Genomic DNA, 12,042 nt, shown 5'->3' with positions numbered 1-12,042 from the left:
TATTGGGAAGGTTGGGGACCCTGGAAGATGACGCCAAACGTTTTGCTGCTTCTGATGTTATCGTTTGCCCCAGGGTCTAACTATTTCCACAGAGCCTAGCCACTCAATGCTTATAGACTTTGACCCGGCCCTGCCTCCAATGGGCTGTATCAATACATATCAAGAGGAAATAAAGTAGCCATGCTGTACATGCCACAGGTTTTCGGGTTCCCTGCAAGAGCAAGCCCGGGGCAGTGAGCAGACACGCTTTTCATCTGTCTTTATTCTACTGCCATCCTGTGGCCGGTGTGTGCCAGTGCAGCCGCGTGGCCGGCTGCCGCTGAGCACGGGGATCCTTGTGGTCCTCCTGGGCCCTGGGAAGAAGCGTGCGCGGCGGCGGCGGCGGCGGGACGGTTTGCTCAAGGTCCCCTCTGGCGGGCACATCACTAGTCCTGTCTGGGTGTCTGTTTGATGAATTTTAAGGCCGCGTAGTACAGGATGACGAAGCCGCCGCTGATGCTGGCGAGGATGAGGTAGACGGCGTAGAGGGGGTGCGAGTCTAGGTCCATGGCACTGACCACCTGGGGGGTGCAAACCCTCCGTGAGCGCAGGGAGTGACATTCGGAGTTTGCAAAAGAGAAGCGGGGATTCAAAGCCATCGCTACTTACCTGATCTCCTGGCACGGGGATGGTGAGGTTGCCAATCTCCATGTAATAAGTCTGCCCCTTGAAATGGATCTGCATGAGGCCTTCGAAGCACCAGCGCAGGAAGGACACCTTGGAGATCCACCCAGGCACTGGAGACAGTGAGAGCCCAGTCAACACCCCGTGCCTGCCCCACCCGTGCTGGACGGACTAGGCCAAGGGAGGGGGCCAGCGAGGATAAAGGGAGTGTGTGCACATAGGCCCACTTGGGCACTGGGATGTGCCCAAGGGGTCAAGTGTCGGAGGGGTCACCAGCTCTGTCTCACGAGCTCTGATGCTCCTTCATCTGCCAGCATGCAGCACCTGCTCACCGCAGGGGGGGGGGGGGACACACACGACCAGCAGCCCCAGATGGTGATTCTGAGTTGGTGCCCTGTCCCTGGCAGAAGAGAGGCTCTGAGCAGACCAGGTGAGGAATGCCTTCCCTTAAAGATGCGCCAGGAGGCCCTGGTTATGCAAAGGGGTGAGTGCAGTTGGGCACGTGACCACCAATTGAAAGGTTGGAAACTGGCACCCACCCAGAGGGGCCTCAGGAGACAGGCCTGTCTGCTTTACAAAGGTCCCAGTTCTACCCTGCACCCACGACTGACAGCAGAGAAGGCGCCAGATGCAGGGTGGGAGAGCAGAAGGCAGAGGGTGGGTGTAGAAGTTACATAATCTGTTATCAATTTAAGAGTGAAAGGGTCTCCTTAACCTGTCAATCAGGTCGTAGCTTGATGACCTCATTTGGAGGCACTAGGGAGATAAATAGCTCACCGGAGGCAGGGCACACTCACTCCCAGTAAGACATTCCTATTGACAAAACACAGTAAGCTACTCTAGAGCCCGGGAGCTGGAGAAGCCATATGGAAACCCCTGCCAGCGCTGAGATGCTTCCACCACCACTGGATCCACAAGACTTTCCACCCACTGGCCTGTGATCCTCCTGCACTCGGCATCATTGCATGTGCTGCATGAGTCTGAAGAGGAATTTAAAGATTGGTATTGGACATATGGGCTAATATCAGACTTATGGACTTGATCTAGACTGGGCTGGGATGTTTTCTCAATACACAATTACTCTTTGATATAAAATGAAGTTCTTTCTTATACACTTAGGTGACCAGATGTCCCGCTTTTGGCAGGACAGTCCCCATTTTTAACAATTTTTCCTGCATCCCGCAGCGTTTTTAAAAAGGTCCTGATTTTTGGAAAGAATTCACAAGCTAGGGGATATGATTTTTGGCTGTCATGTGGCTATTTCGCCAGGATATGAGTTTTATCAATGGTGTCCCACTTTACCAATGTTAAAATCTGGTCACCTTATTATACACATATGAATGTCTTTTCCTCCCTCCCTCAAGAGAGAGAATACAGAACAGGAGCCAGTTGTAGGCTGGGAGATCAGAAAGCAGAGTGTGGAGGTGGATGGGGGTGGGGAGGCTTCAGAGAGCTGGGCTGAGTCAGCAGCGAATGAGCAGCCAGGAAGAATCTGAGTAAGGCAGTGAGGTGGACCATTATGTCAGAAAGTGGGGGGACCAGAGTTACAGAGACTAGACAGTTGCAATGACCCAGGGTCAGGTGACAGGGGCCAGGGCTGGGGGACAGCAAGGGAACATTTCAGAAAGACTTAGGGGGCAGAAGGGGTCCCTGGAGATGCCAACGATTAATGGACCCGGCTAGACGTGAAGGTTGGCAGTGCTGTTCTTCTCTGAGACGCATGGGGACTCCAGGGGTTGGCATGGACTTGACAGCAATCGGGGGCAGAGTTGCCTGTTTGCTGGAGAGGGAGGAGACTGCGGGTATAAGAGAGTCAAGAGCGACATCCAAGAGTCAACACGGGACGTGTGAGGTGCCCCTGCCTGTTCAAGGAAGCATTTCCACGGGAAATGGACCGGGCACAGGTCGCCGAGGGCCAGCTCTCCGCTGGACTTTCAAGGCTGGGAGTGGCAGCCAGGAGCAGGCCTCCCTCACCTGTCCACAGGTTGTCCAAGCTTATCATGAAGCCCCCGGTGAGGTAGCAGGAGTTGTAGATTGCATTGCCAAAGAAGGAGGACATGTGGAAGGTGGGCAACAGGGCGGCGATGCACAGGGCCATGACCCGGCAGCAGAAGACCACTAGCCACACCAGCAGGAAGTGCAGCAGGAAGGGCTCAGGGCTCGGCTGCAGGTTGGCCAGCCAGTAGGTGGGCATCCCGTAGATGAGGATGTAGGCGCAGTGCTCCGGCAGCTCTCCCAGGATCTGCAAAGAACAGGGCTAGCTAGCGAGCAGGTGCCTCACTCCCGTCCTTTCCAGGTCCTGGTGTCGTCCTGTGCTGTTGACCCCCCCACACTGCCATCCCCCCCCCCAGACTGCCATCCCCCGCCACTGCTCCCCCCCCCCACGCATTCAGGGCTGAGGCCTTTCAGAAGATGCCAGCCTTCCTTGCTCAAGGTAACCCGGCTGCAGCTGTGTGTGTGTGTGTGTGTTTTGCATGTCCGTGTTCTCAGGCCAACATCCCCTGAGCATTCTATAGGCTTCTTGTTGCTGTTTCCCCCAGTGCGGCCTCGTGGCTGTTCAGAACCGCAGTGGTGGCAGTGCGTGGGCTTGTTCTCCTAAGACCTGGCACACCTGCCCAATCGATTGCTGTGTGGCTTTGGGACAGCAGCACAGCCTTTCTGAGCCTCCACTGGAATGGCCATAAGTCCTTCGGTGCGGTGACAGGTGGGAGAGAGGAAGCATGGTAGGTCTCCCCCACCTTCTTGTCGTGTGGGGCCCGTGCATGCTACCCAGAAATTCCCGCAGAGCAATTCTTCTTGTCAACGTGTGGCAAGTACCAAGCCTTGGAAAGCCTGTCCCTGGGGGTGGCTGGCTGGCTCCCTGTCTTCTGCTGGGAGGGAGGCTTGAGGCTTCTCTGCAGTGTCTGCCAGGGCAGGGCAGCTGCCTCCACCCGGCCGCCCCAGACCCTGAGCCTGGACTCTCTGTCCCGAGCAGTCACCTTGGCGAAGAAGTAAGGACCTGCGGTGTAGAGGCCGTCCTCTAGCTCGTAGTAAAGCATCGCTCTCTCGGAGTGGCCTGAGATGGGGACATATTGAAAATAATATAATAAAATGAAAACCTTCTTGACCGTATTTGGGTCTCGATATAAGCGTGAAAAGAGCTACACTGGCTACATTTGTTCTGTGTTCTTAGAAGCCTGGTAAAGAAGTGTCCGACTGCCAACCCACAGCTGCACCCCTGGAGAAAGAGGAGGCTGTCTGCACCTGCGGAGATGTACAGCCTCAGGAATCCTAGGTAAGGTCGCTATGAGTCGGGATCAACTCACGACTACTCGCTAGCGTCATTGATTCCGACTCATAGTGACCCTATAGGACAGGGTGGAACTGTCCCTGTGGGTTTCCAAAGGCTGAACATCTTGACAGGATCTACTTTCTCCAGCAATGCGGTTGCTTATGATCTCCCGACTTATAGCTCAGAACCCGCTGCAGCACCAGGCTCATGGGAAGTGTGGAGGCCCCGTAAACCTCACACTCCCTGCCATCGAGGCGATGCCGACTCACCGTGACCCGGGCGACAGGGTAGAACTGAGACAGGGGGTGTTTATGGGAGTAGAGAGCCCTGTCTTTATCCTGTGGAGCAGCTGGGGTAGTTTTGAACTGCTGACCTTGCAGATGGCAGCCCAACATGTAACCACTACACCATGTTTGGTCAGACAAGTCAAGTCAGGATTGGCCTTCATTGCTTTTCTCTGATGTGTACGATGTGGTCAGGCACACATACGTCAAGGAGAGGTAATTTGCTGTCATTTGCATACTAATATTAATATGCAGACTTTAAAAACAACAGACCTCTTTGACTCCACCATCATGAGGAAACCATTCGGCAAAAGGTCGCGCCTGGTGGGCTTTGGGCAGCGGGAGTGGTGGGGGCCCCCTACCCCCGTCTCCAGCTCGGGTAGACTCACATTTGGCGATGACATCGAGGATCACGTTGAAAGGGATGAGAGCCACGGTCATGAACAAGAGGGCTGCCGTGTCCATGAAGGAGAGCCTGATGGCCCCGTGGCCGTAATATAGGAACCCGATGATCAGCGACATCAGACAGGCCTCGGCCCCGTGGATGAGAAGGGTCGGCAGGTCTCGGACGTCGTTCCAGATATGACGACTGGAAAGATAAATTGGAGAGGTGCCGAGGGAACGCTGTGCACCAGCCCTGGAAGCTGAGGGCAAGCCACTCCGTCCGGCTCCGTTCGCTTATCTATAACATAGGCGGATTGGCACCCTCCGCAGGATTAGATAAGACCATTCCTCAAAGCATCGGCCTCTGAGCAGGTACTCCACAAAGGACTGTCCTTTTAATCATCCACTTCCCAGCCTTGCAATGGTGACCCTGCGGGCCCGGGCCATCAGATGCACAAAGATGTGTGGGCAAGGACGTGAGCTACGGCGTGGCTCATGAGAGCTGACGCCTGGAAGTAGCCTGGATGTCCACCCACAGGAGCCTCATGGCCATAGTGGCCAAAAAGTAGGAACGGCCCAGTCGTCGTCAGCAGATGGACAGAGGAACCACACACCAGACTATCGCTGAGCACTGGAGAGAAACCGAGTCCTGGCGTCTGCTACAACATGAACGGGCCTTGGAAACACGGCACTGGATGAGCTAGGTCAGACACCAAAGGACAGATGTTGCGTGAGCCCACTTTAATGGCCCATCTAGAAGGGTCAGCGGAGGTGGAGGGAAGAGAAAACTGGGCATTATTGCCCAGGGGGCACTGGGGGTAGGCGGGTGGGCGGGGGACGTCTGTAAACATTGAGCAGTGATGCTCCCGCAGGATGAGGATTGTTAATGCCACTGAATTTTAGACACAGTTAACAGTTCCAATAGCGAATTTTTGTAAAATGTACGTAATGGACAAGTGGATTAGGAATGGTGTCACAAGGTGTTAGGAAGAAGGAGGAAGAACCAGCCAGGTGAGAGGTAACAGACCCGGTGTGAAGGTGTCTTTGTTAAATGACCCACGCCCCGTGGTTGGCTCGAGTTTTCTCTGGGGGCTGGCGTGAACAGAGACCTCCCGTCCTGCCTGAGCTTGTCCTGAATGGTCACACTGCTCCTGCCTTACTGTGGTTCTCTGGCCAGCGAGGAGATTCTTGTCAAGGCCGGGGGACATCGGCATTTCTGTATCTCACTAGGGGCCAAGGGATGGCTCTTCCCTCAAACAATTCCAAGGCTCATCTCTGCCTTCAAACTCATCCTAGGCACCACGGGCTGAATGGGATACAACAAAGACTTTCCAGGGGGCGTTGTTTGGGGGGATGAAGGGGGTGGGGGGTGGGATGAGAGGATGGACAATTACCGGATCAGCACGGTAAATTGCTGTGTGGCCCCAGGAAGCCGAAGGTCCTTGGACGTCTGGAGGTGGTCAGGGTCTGGCTGGCAGGTGGGGCTGCGGGAGGCAGGGTGGACGGGTGACTGGCAACCCCTTCAGCAAGATGCCCACACCCTTCTGTGCCCAGCCACCTTACCTGTGTGCATTGGGGTCCAGGGCAAGCTCCTGTGGGGCGGCTCTCCAAAGGAAGTCATCAAAGCCACGCACTTTTTCTAGAAACAAGGCCGCCAGTGACCGAACCTTTTCCCTGGTGGCCATTTCCTGCTCTTTGCTGCGCCTGTCGATGCTGGTCAAGTCCACTGGGGGCAGAAGATGCAAGGCTACGAGTCACCCAGGGAGGGTCACAACAGAGTCCGAGCTGCCTTACAGAGATGAGGCTGCAGGGACCTCAGGGCTGACCTCATCCTGCCAGGCCTGTCCATGTTCACAGAGTGCCAGGTGCAGGACTCACCAGAGGCAAGGGCAGCCAGACCCTGATGGCCAGGCTCAGCCTGGAGCACTCACAGGACAGGACAGGACAGGACAGGACAGAACCAAAGCCAAGACAGGAGAATGTTGAAAAACTCAAACACAAACAGAATTCTCCTGAATAGGAGCAGACCAGTGTCTGGTCCAGTGCTGGAAGAGCAGCCCTTTGGGTGGGAAGGCCCCCCTCCCATGACTAGGGAAGAGCTGCCTCCTCAGAGTAGAGGACCCCCCCTTAATGACATGGATGGAGCAAAGCTTTAGGGACTTTTCCCTGCTGATGGGGCAAAAAAGAAAAAGAAACGGCTGCAAGCCACAAGGAAAAATCAAAACGTGGAATGTCTGGAGTGTGAATCTCAGAAAACTGGAAGTCATCAAAAAACCCCGAAATATCAATATCCTAGGCATTAGTGAGCTGACATGGACCGGTATCGGCCATACTGACTCAGACAATCATAGGGTTTATATGTTGGAAATGACAAGTTCAAGAGGCATCATGTCACCTCCATCATCACCAAGAGCTATCTTGAAATACAGTACTATCTGTGATAGGATATCTATATAGCTACAAAGAAGACCAATCAGTACAGCTATGATCAAGTTTACACACCAGCCACTAAAGCCAATGATGAAGAAAGTAGAAAATTCTATCACCTTCTTCAGTCTGAAATTCATCAAAAATGCCATCAAGATGCATTGACAACTACTGGTGATCAGAAAGGAAAAGTTGAACAAAGAGGAAGTTGGTTGGTGATAGAAACATCGCTGGAAACGGAATGATAGAATTTTTCAAGACCGGTGACTTCTTTATTGCAAAGACCTTTTTTCTTTTTTAAAAAAATTATTTTATTGGGGGCTCGGACAATTCTCATCACAATCCATACAGACATCCACTGTGTCAAGCACATATGGCAAAGACCTTTTTTCAACATCATGAACAAACATGTGGATCTTGCCAGGTGATAATCGGATTTACTTTATCTGTGGGAGGGACGGTAGAGGAGCTCAAGATCATCAGCCAAAAACAAGGCCAGAGGCTGACTGTGGAACAGACAGTCAATTGCTCATAGACAAGTTCAAGTTGAAGCTGAAGAAAATTAAAACACATCTGTAGAGCCAACACACCACCTTGGATATACACCACGTGAATTTAGGGACCCAACCAGGGCAGGGTGTTCTCAGTAAACACTCATAGCCCCAACCACATGAGTGGTTGCATGCCCTGGAGAGCATCCAACATGAAGGAAGCAGACACTCATGAAAAAGTCATACGATGAAGACCTACACTTGCTTTTGCATAAGAGTAGATAAAGCAAATGGACAAGCTGGTGCAGTAAAAGAGCTGACAGAAAATGTCAATGGGCAGCTCACGAAGACAAAGTAAAGCATCGTAATAAAACGCAGAGAGAGCTGGGGTTACAAACCCGAAATGGAAGGACACCCTGAGCAAACCTGAGAGAACTGAGGGAAAAATCCAAGTCTGGAGTGCGACATGGAAGAATTCTATGAACATCAAGTAGCCCAACGCAGGATGGAAGGAATGACTACACCAAAGATGGAAGATGCCAAGAAGACTTGGTCGACTTTCAGCTATTTCAAAAGATGGCACATGAGCAAGAATCAATGGTACTGAAGGAAGCAATCCAAGCTGCGCTAAAAGTACTGGTGCAAAACAAGCTCTAGGAACTGATGGAGTGCCAACTGAGATGTTTCAACAAACCCGTGAGGCACTGGAAGCTCTCACCAAACCTATGCCAAGACATTTAGAAGACAGCCACCTGGCCAATCGTATGAAAGAGATCCATATCTGTGCCCTTCCAGAGAAAGGTAATCCACTAGGATGTGGGAATTATCAAGCAACACCATTAATACTGCATGCCAGTAAAGTGTGTGACAGGGAGGTCCAGAAATCCAAGGTGAGTTCAGAAGAGGACATGGGACAAGGGATATTATGGGTAATATGGATCTGGGCTGGAAGCAGAGAATACTAGAAAGATGTTTGCTTGCATTTTATGGACTATACAAAGGCATTCGACTATGTGGACCAGCACAAACTCTGGAGAGCCCAGAGGAGCATGGGAATCCCAGAACACTTCATTGTGCTCAGGCAGAACCTGAGACGCGGTGGGAGAAGAGCCAGAGAATCCTGCATCGTTTAAAACCGGAAACGGTATGTGTCAGGGTAGTACCCCTTCTCCATCCTTACTCACTCTGTATGCTGGGCAAACAGTCCTAGAAGCCGGACCATGTGAAGAAGACCATGTCAGCAGGATCGGAGAAAAGCTCATTAAGAGTCTGAAATATGCAGATGACCCAGCCTTGCTTGCCGGAAGCAAAGAAGAACTCGGAGCTCTTCCTGAGGAAGGTCAAAGATGACAACCTCCCATGTGGATTACACTCCATGCAAATAAAATCACAATCTTCAAGAGGGGGAACAGACAGGGCTGGGAGGGTTGATAAGTTGTTGAAATTGTAGCATACAAAAAGGACCACCTCCTATGCAAATCTCCACCTCATTCACAACAAAGGCTTAAAAAAAAAAGAAAGAAAAATCCTCATAACTGAACCCATAAACATCGTCAGGCTACATGGGGCTTGAAGTTATCAAGGATTGCATGTTACCAACACTCGTGGAAGCAGCAGTCAAGAAATCACACGACGTTTGCACGGGGCGAGTGTGCTACAAAAAACCTCTTTAAAGTGTAAGCGAGGAAGAGGTCCCATTGAGGAAGAGGTCCCATTGAGGACGAAAGAGTGCCTGACCGATGCTGTGGTATTTTAATTAAGTCATGTGCACGTGAAAGTAAGGAAGTTGATGCATTTGAATGAGCGTGTTTGCAAAGCATATCAAACACACCGTGGGCTGCCGCAACAACAAACAAACCCACCTCGAAAGAAGTACAGCCAGAATGCTCCTTAGAAGGAAGAACGGGGAGACTGCATCTCGTCTGCTTTGGACATGTTCTCAGGGACGGGCCGGTCCCTGGATAAGACATCATGCTTGGCAACTTAGAAGGTCAATGATAAAAGAGGAGGGCCCTACACAAACTCCATCTACAGTGGCTGCCATGAGGCGTGCCAGCACAGGCCCGTTCTGAGGATGGTGCAGGATTGGGCAGGGGTCTGTTGTACCTAGGGGTCGCTAGGAGTCAAAACGGACTTGATGGCATCTAATAACGACAGGTGGCCAACGGTGAGGGCACTGAACTGCTAACTGAGAGGTAAGAGGTCTGTGCTGCCCAGAAGTGCCTCAGAAGAAAGACCTGGTGATCTGCTTCAAAACCATTAGCCACCGAAAACCCGATGGAGCACAGTGCGGCTGACACACACGGGGTCGCCCTGAGTCAGTCATCCTGGTCTGGATGCTTGACTTCTCTTAACCCCTCCCCGGGGTTACTTTAGATCTCTCCCTGGCAGCCAGCTTGGCATGTGCACTCTGCCCTCTTATCTCCAGATAGAACAACTGACTTGAGGACAACATGCTGGCAGGAAACCGGGCCACGCCTGACCCGGGTGGGGAGGGTGCCGGCTCTGTGAGTTCACCCATGGTGAGGGTTAGTGCCCCGGGAGACCGACGGATCCAGGGTGGCTTGTGATGCTCATGAGGAGGGCAGGAGAGCAGAGCTGGGGGGGCAGGCGTGGGCCAACACTCCAGGTGTGTGTGTGGGGAGTCCTAGTTCTACCCCCCTATAGCTATGCCAAGGCAGGCCGGCTGTTTGGCACTTTGGTCTCCGTTCTTGTCTATAAAGGTGCCAATGACCCTGACCCTCGGAAGCTTTGTGCCTCTGGCCCTCAAGGGCATGGTCCTGGCCCCGTGGTTCCTGGTGAGGTCCTTACCACACCTTTCCATTCTGTGGGGCAGTTGGGCTCCTTGACCCCATGGTCCATGTGTCAAGGCCATGACCCAGGAGGCCTGTGGGCCCTGGTGCAGCTGTGCCACCAGCCAGGCAGCCTACTGACCCTTAGCACTCAGGGTCTAAGGTGTTGCCTGGAGTGGGGGCAGCTGTCCCTCCAGGACTAAGGGGGGAGAGGCTTGTGCTCCTGTAAGTCCCATATGAACATCTGAGCCCTGCAGAGCTGAGCTGGCTATCACCAGCAGGCCTGAGCCGTCAGGGCCAGGCTGGGGGCTCCCTGCCTCTGAGGGGGCACCAGGGCTGGGCTTTAAGTTTTCATCCTGACCTCCAGTAGCCTGCATTTCCCCTTGGAGCGCCAACAAGGGATGCATTCTTCAGCGAACCAAACACTCTTGAATTTTATCTCCACCAAACCCCAAACCGAACTCCCTGTTGACGCCGTCGGACACGCTAGAACAGCCCCCACGGGTTTCTGAGAACCTAACTGTCTCAGGGAGTAGAAAGTTTGCACGTCTTTCTCCCTCAGAACGTCTGGTGGTTTCGAACTGTTGACGGCCCAACTCTAACCCGGTTCGCTCGCCTACACGGCAGAGTGCCGATTGGTCGGAAGCTGCAGTTTGCCAGTTCCTACAGGTAGCGTTTGCTACCTGGCAAATGGGGCTTCTGTCCACCCACCCACTCCCTGCTCCTCTCGTGGCCTCTGGGGGCCCTGGGCCCGTGGGGAACCCAGGGGACCCGGCCCTCTGGCCTGGTGGCTCACCGTAGAAGTCCGCGGGGTTGCTGTAGCGAGGACACGGGTGGCCAATCTCGGTGAAATAGTGGACCAGGTGCTGCGCTGCCCCCAGGTAGAGGGTGGTGCCCGACGACATGAGAAGGACCAGGTCGAAGAGCCGGAAGATGTCCGTGCGGGGCTGGTGGAGGGAGATGAGCACCAGACGGTTGCCCTTGGCCAGCCGGGACAAGGTCCACACCAGGTTGTGGGCCGTGAAGCTGTCCAGCCCCGAGGTGGGCTCATCCAGAATGAGGATGCCTTCCAGACACAGAGAGAGGCCGGTGGGGCGGCAGCACGCGGGCCAGCTGGGCCAAGGCGGGCAGCGCAAGCCCCTGCCCCCCGACTGGCCGCCCGGCCCTCACCTGGGTTCCACAGGAGTTGTACCCCGATGCTGACTCGCCTCCGCTCGCCCCCCGACACACCCCGCACCGACTCGCTGCCCACGCGCGTGTGGGCGCACTGCCGCAGCCGCAGCTCCGCGATCACGTCGTCCACCTGGGGGGCGGGAGAGACCCAGAGCTTTAGAGGTCACTTCCTGAGGGGCCGCCACCGTTTGCACTGCGTGGTTGCGGCTGGGGCTGCTGACAGCAAGGTTAGCAGTTCGAAACCACCAGCCGCTCTGCGGGAGAAAGATAAAGCTTTCTACCCCAGGGAAGAGTTACAGTCTCGGAGACTGTGGGGGCAGTTCTACCCTATCCTAAGGACCGGGAGTGACACCACCCCAAGGTTTGGTGGCTCCACCCACCCAGCAGTGCCTTGGATGAGAGAGGCCTGACCATCTGCTTCCATGTAAATCACAATCAAGAGCACACTCTGTCCTATAGGGTGGCGGTGAGGCAGACCCGCTCTGACAGCCACAGGCTTAGTTTTGATTTTGGTTTCCCAGGGCTGGAAATATGTGTATTCGAATTAAAAATGCCCG

At 53.8% G+C, this 12,042-nt stretch overlaps 1 protein-coding gene across 2 annotated transcripts in view; it reads right to left on the bottom strand.

Moving 5' to 3' along the window:
- Window positions 1-264: 264 nt before the first annotated feature.
- Window positions 265-12,042, bottom strand: part of ABCG8 (ATP binding cassette subfamily G member 8) — a 24,394-nt gene continuing 12,616 nt past the window's right edge. For both annotated transcript variants that reach the window (XM_045285809.1, XM_045285810.1), the window contains exons 5-13: window positions 11,483-11,615; window positions 11,109-11,378; window positions 6,166-6,328; window positions 5,997-6,086; window positions 4,608-4,807; window positions 3,642-3,718; window positions 2,638-2,905; window positions 649-776; window positions 265-560 (exon numbers count right to left, since the gene is read on the bottom strand). In XM_045285809.1, coding sequence (XP_045141744.1) covers window positions 426-560; window positions 649-776; window positions 2,638-2,905; window positions 3,642-3,718; window positions 4,608-4,807; window positions 5,997-6,086; window positions 6,166-6,328; window positions 11,109-11,378; window positions 11,483-11,615 — 1,464 coding nt within the window. In that variant the 3' untranslated portion in view covers window positions 265-425. The remainder of the gene's footprint in view (window positions 561-648; window positions 777-2,637; window positions 2,906-3,641; window positions 3,719-4,607; window positions 4,808-5,996; window positions 6,087-6,165; window positions 6,329-11,108; window positions 11,379-11,482; window positions 11,616-12,042) is intronic.

This window comes from Echinops telfairi, unplaced genomic scaffold, assembly GCF_000313985.2.
Source record: "Echinops telfairi isolate 266 unplaced genomic scaffold, ASM31398v2 ScPeMD7_7475;HRSCAF=8513, whole genome shotgun sequence".
In the NCBI taxonomy this organism is placed as follows: Eukaryota; Metazoa; Chordata; class Mammalia; order Afrosoricida; family Tenrecidae; genus Echinops; species Echinops telfairi.
The sequence above is the reverse complement of the archived record's forward strand: the minus strand, read 5'-3'. Positions and strand labels throughout refer to the sequence as shown.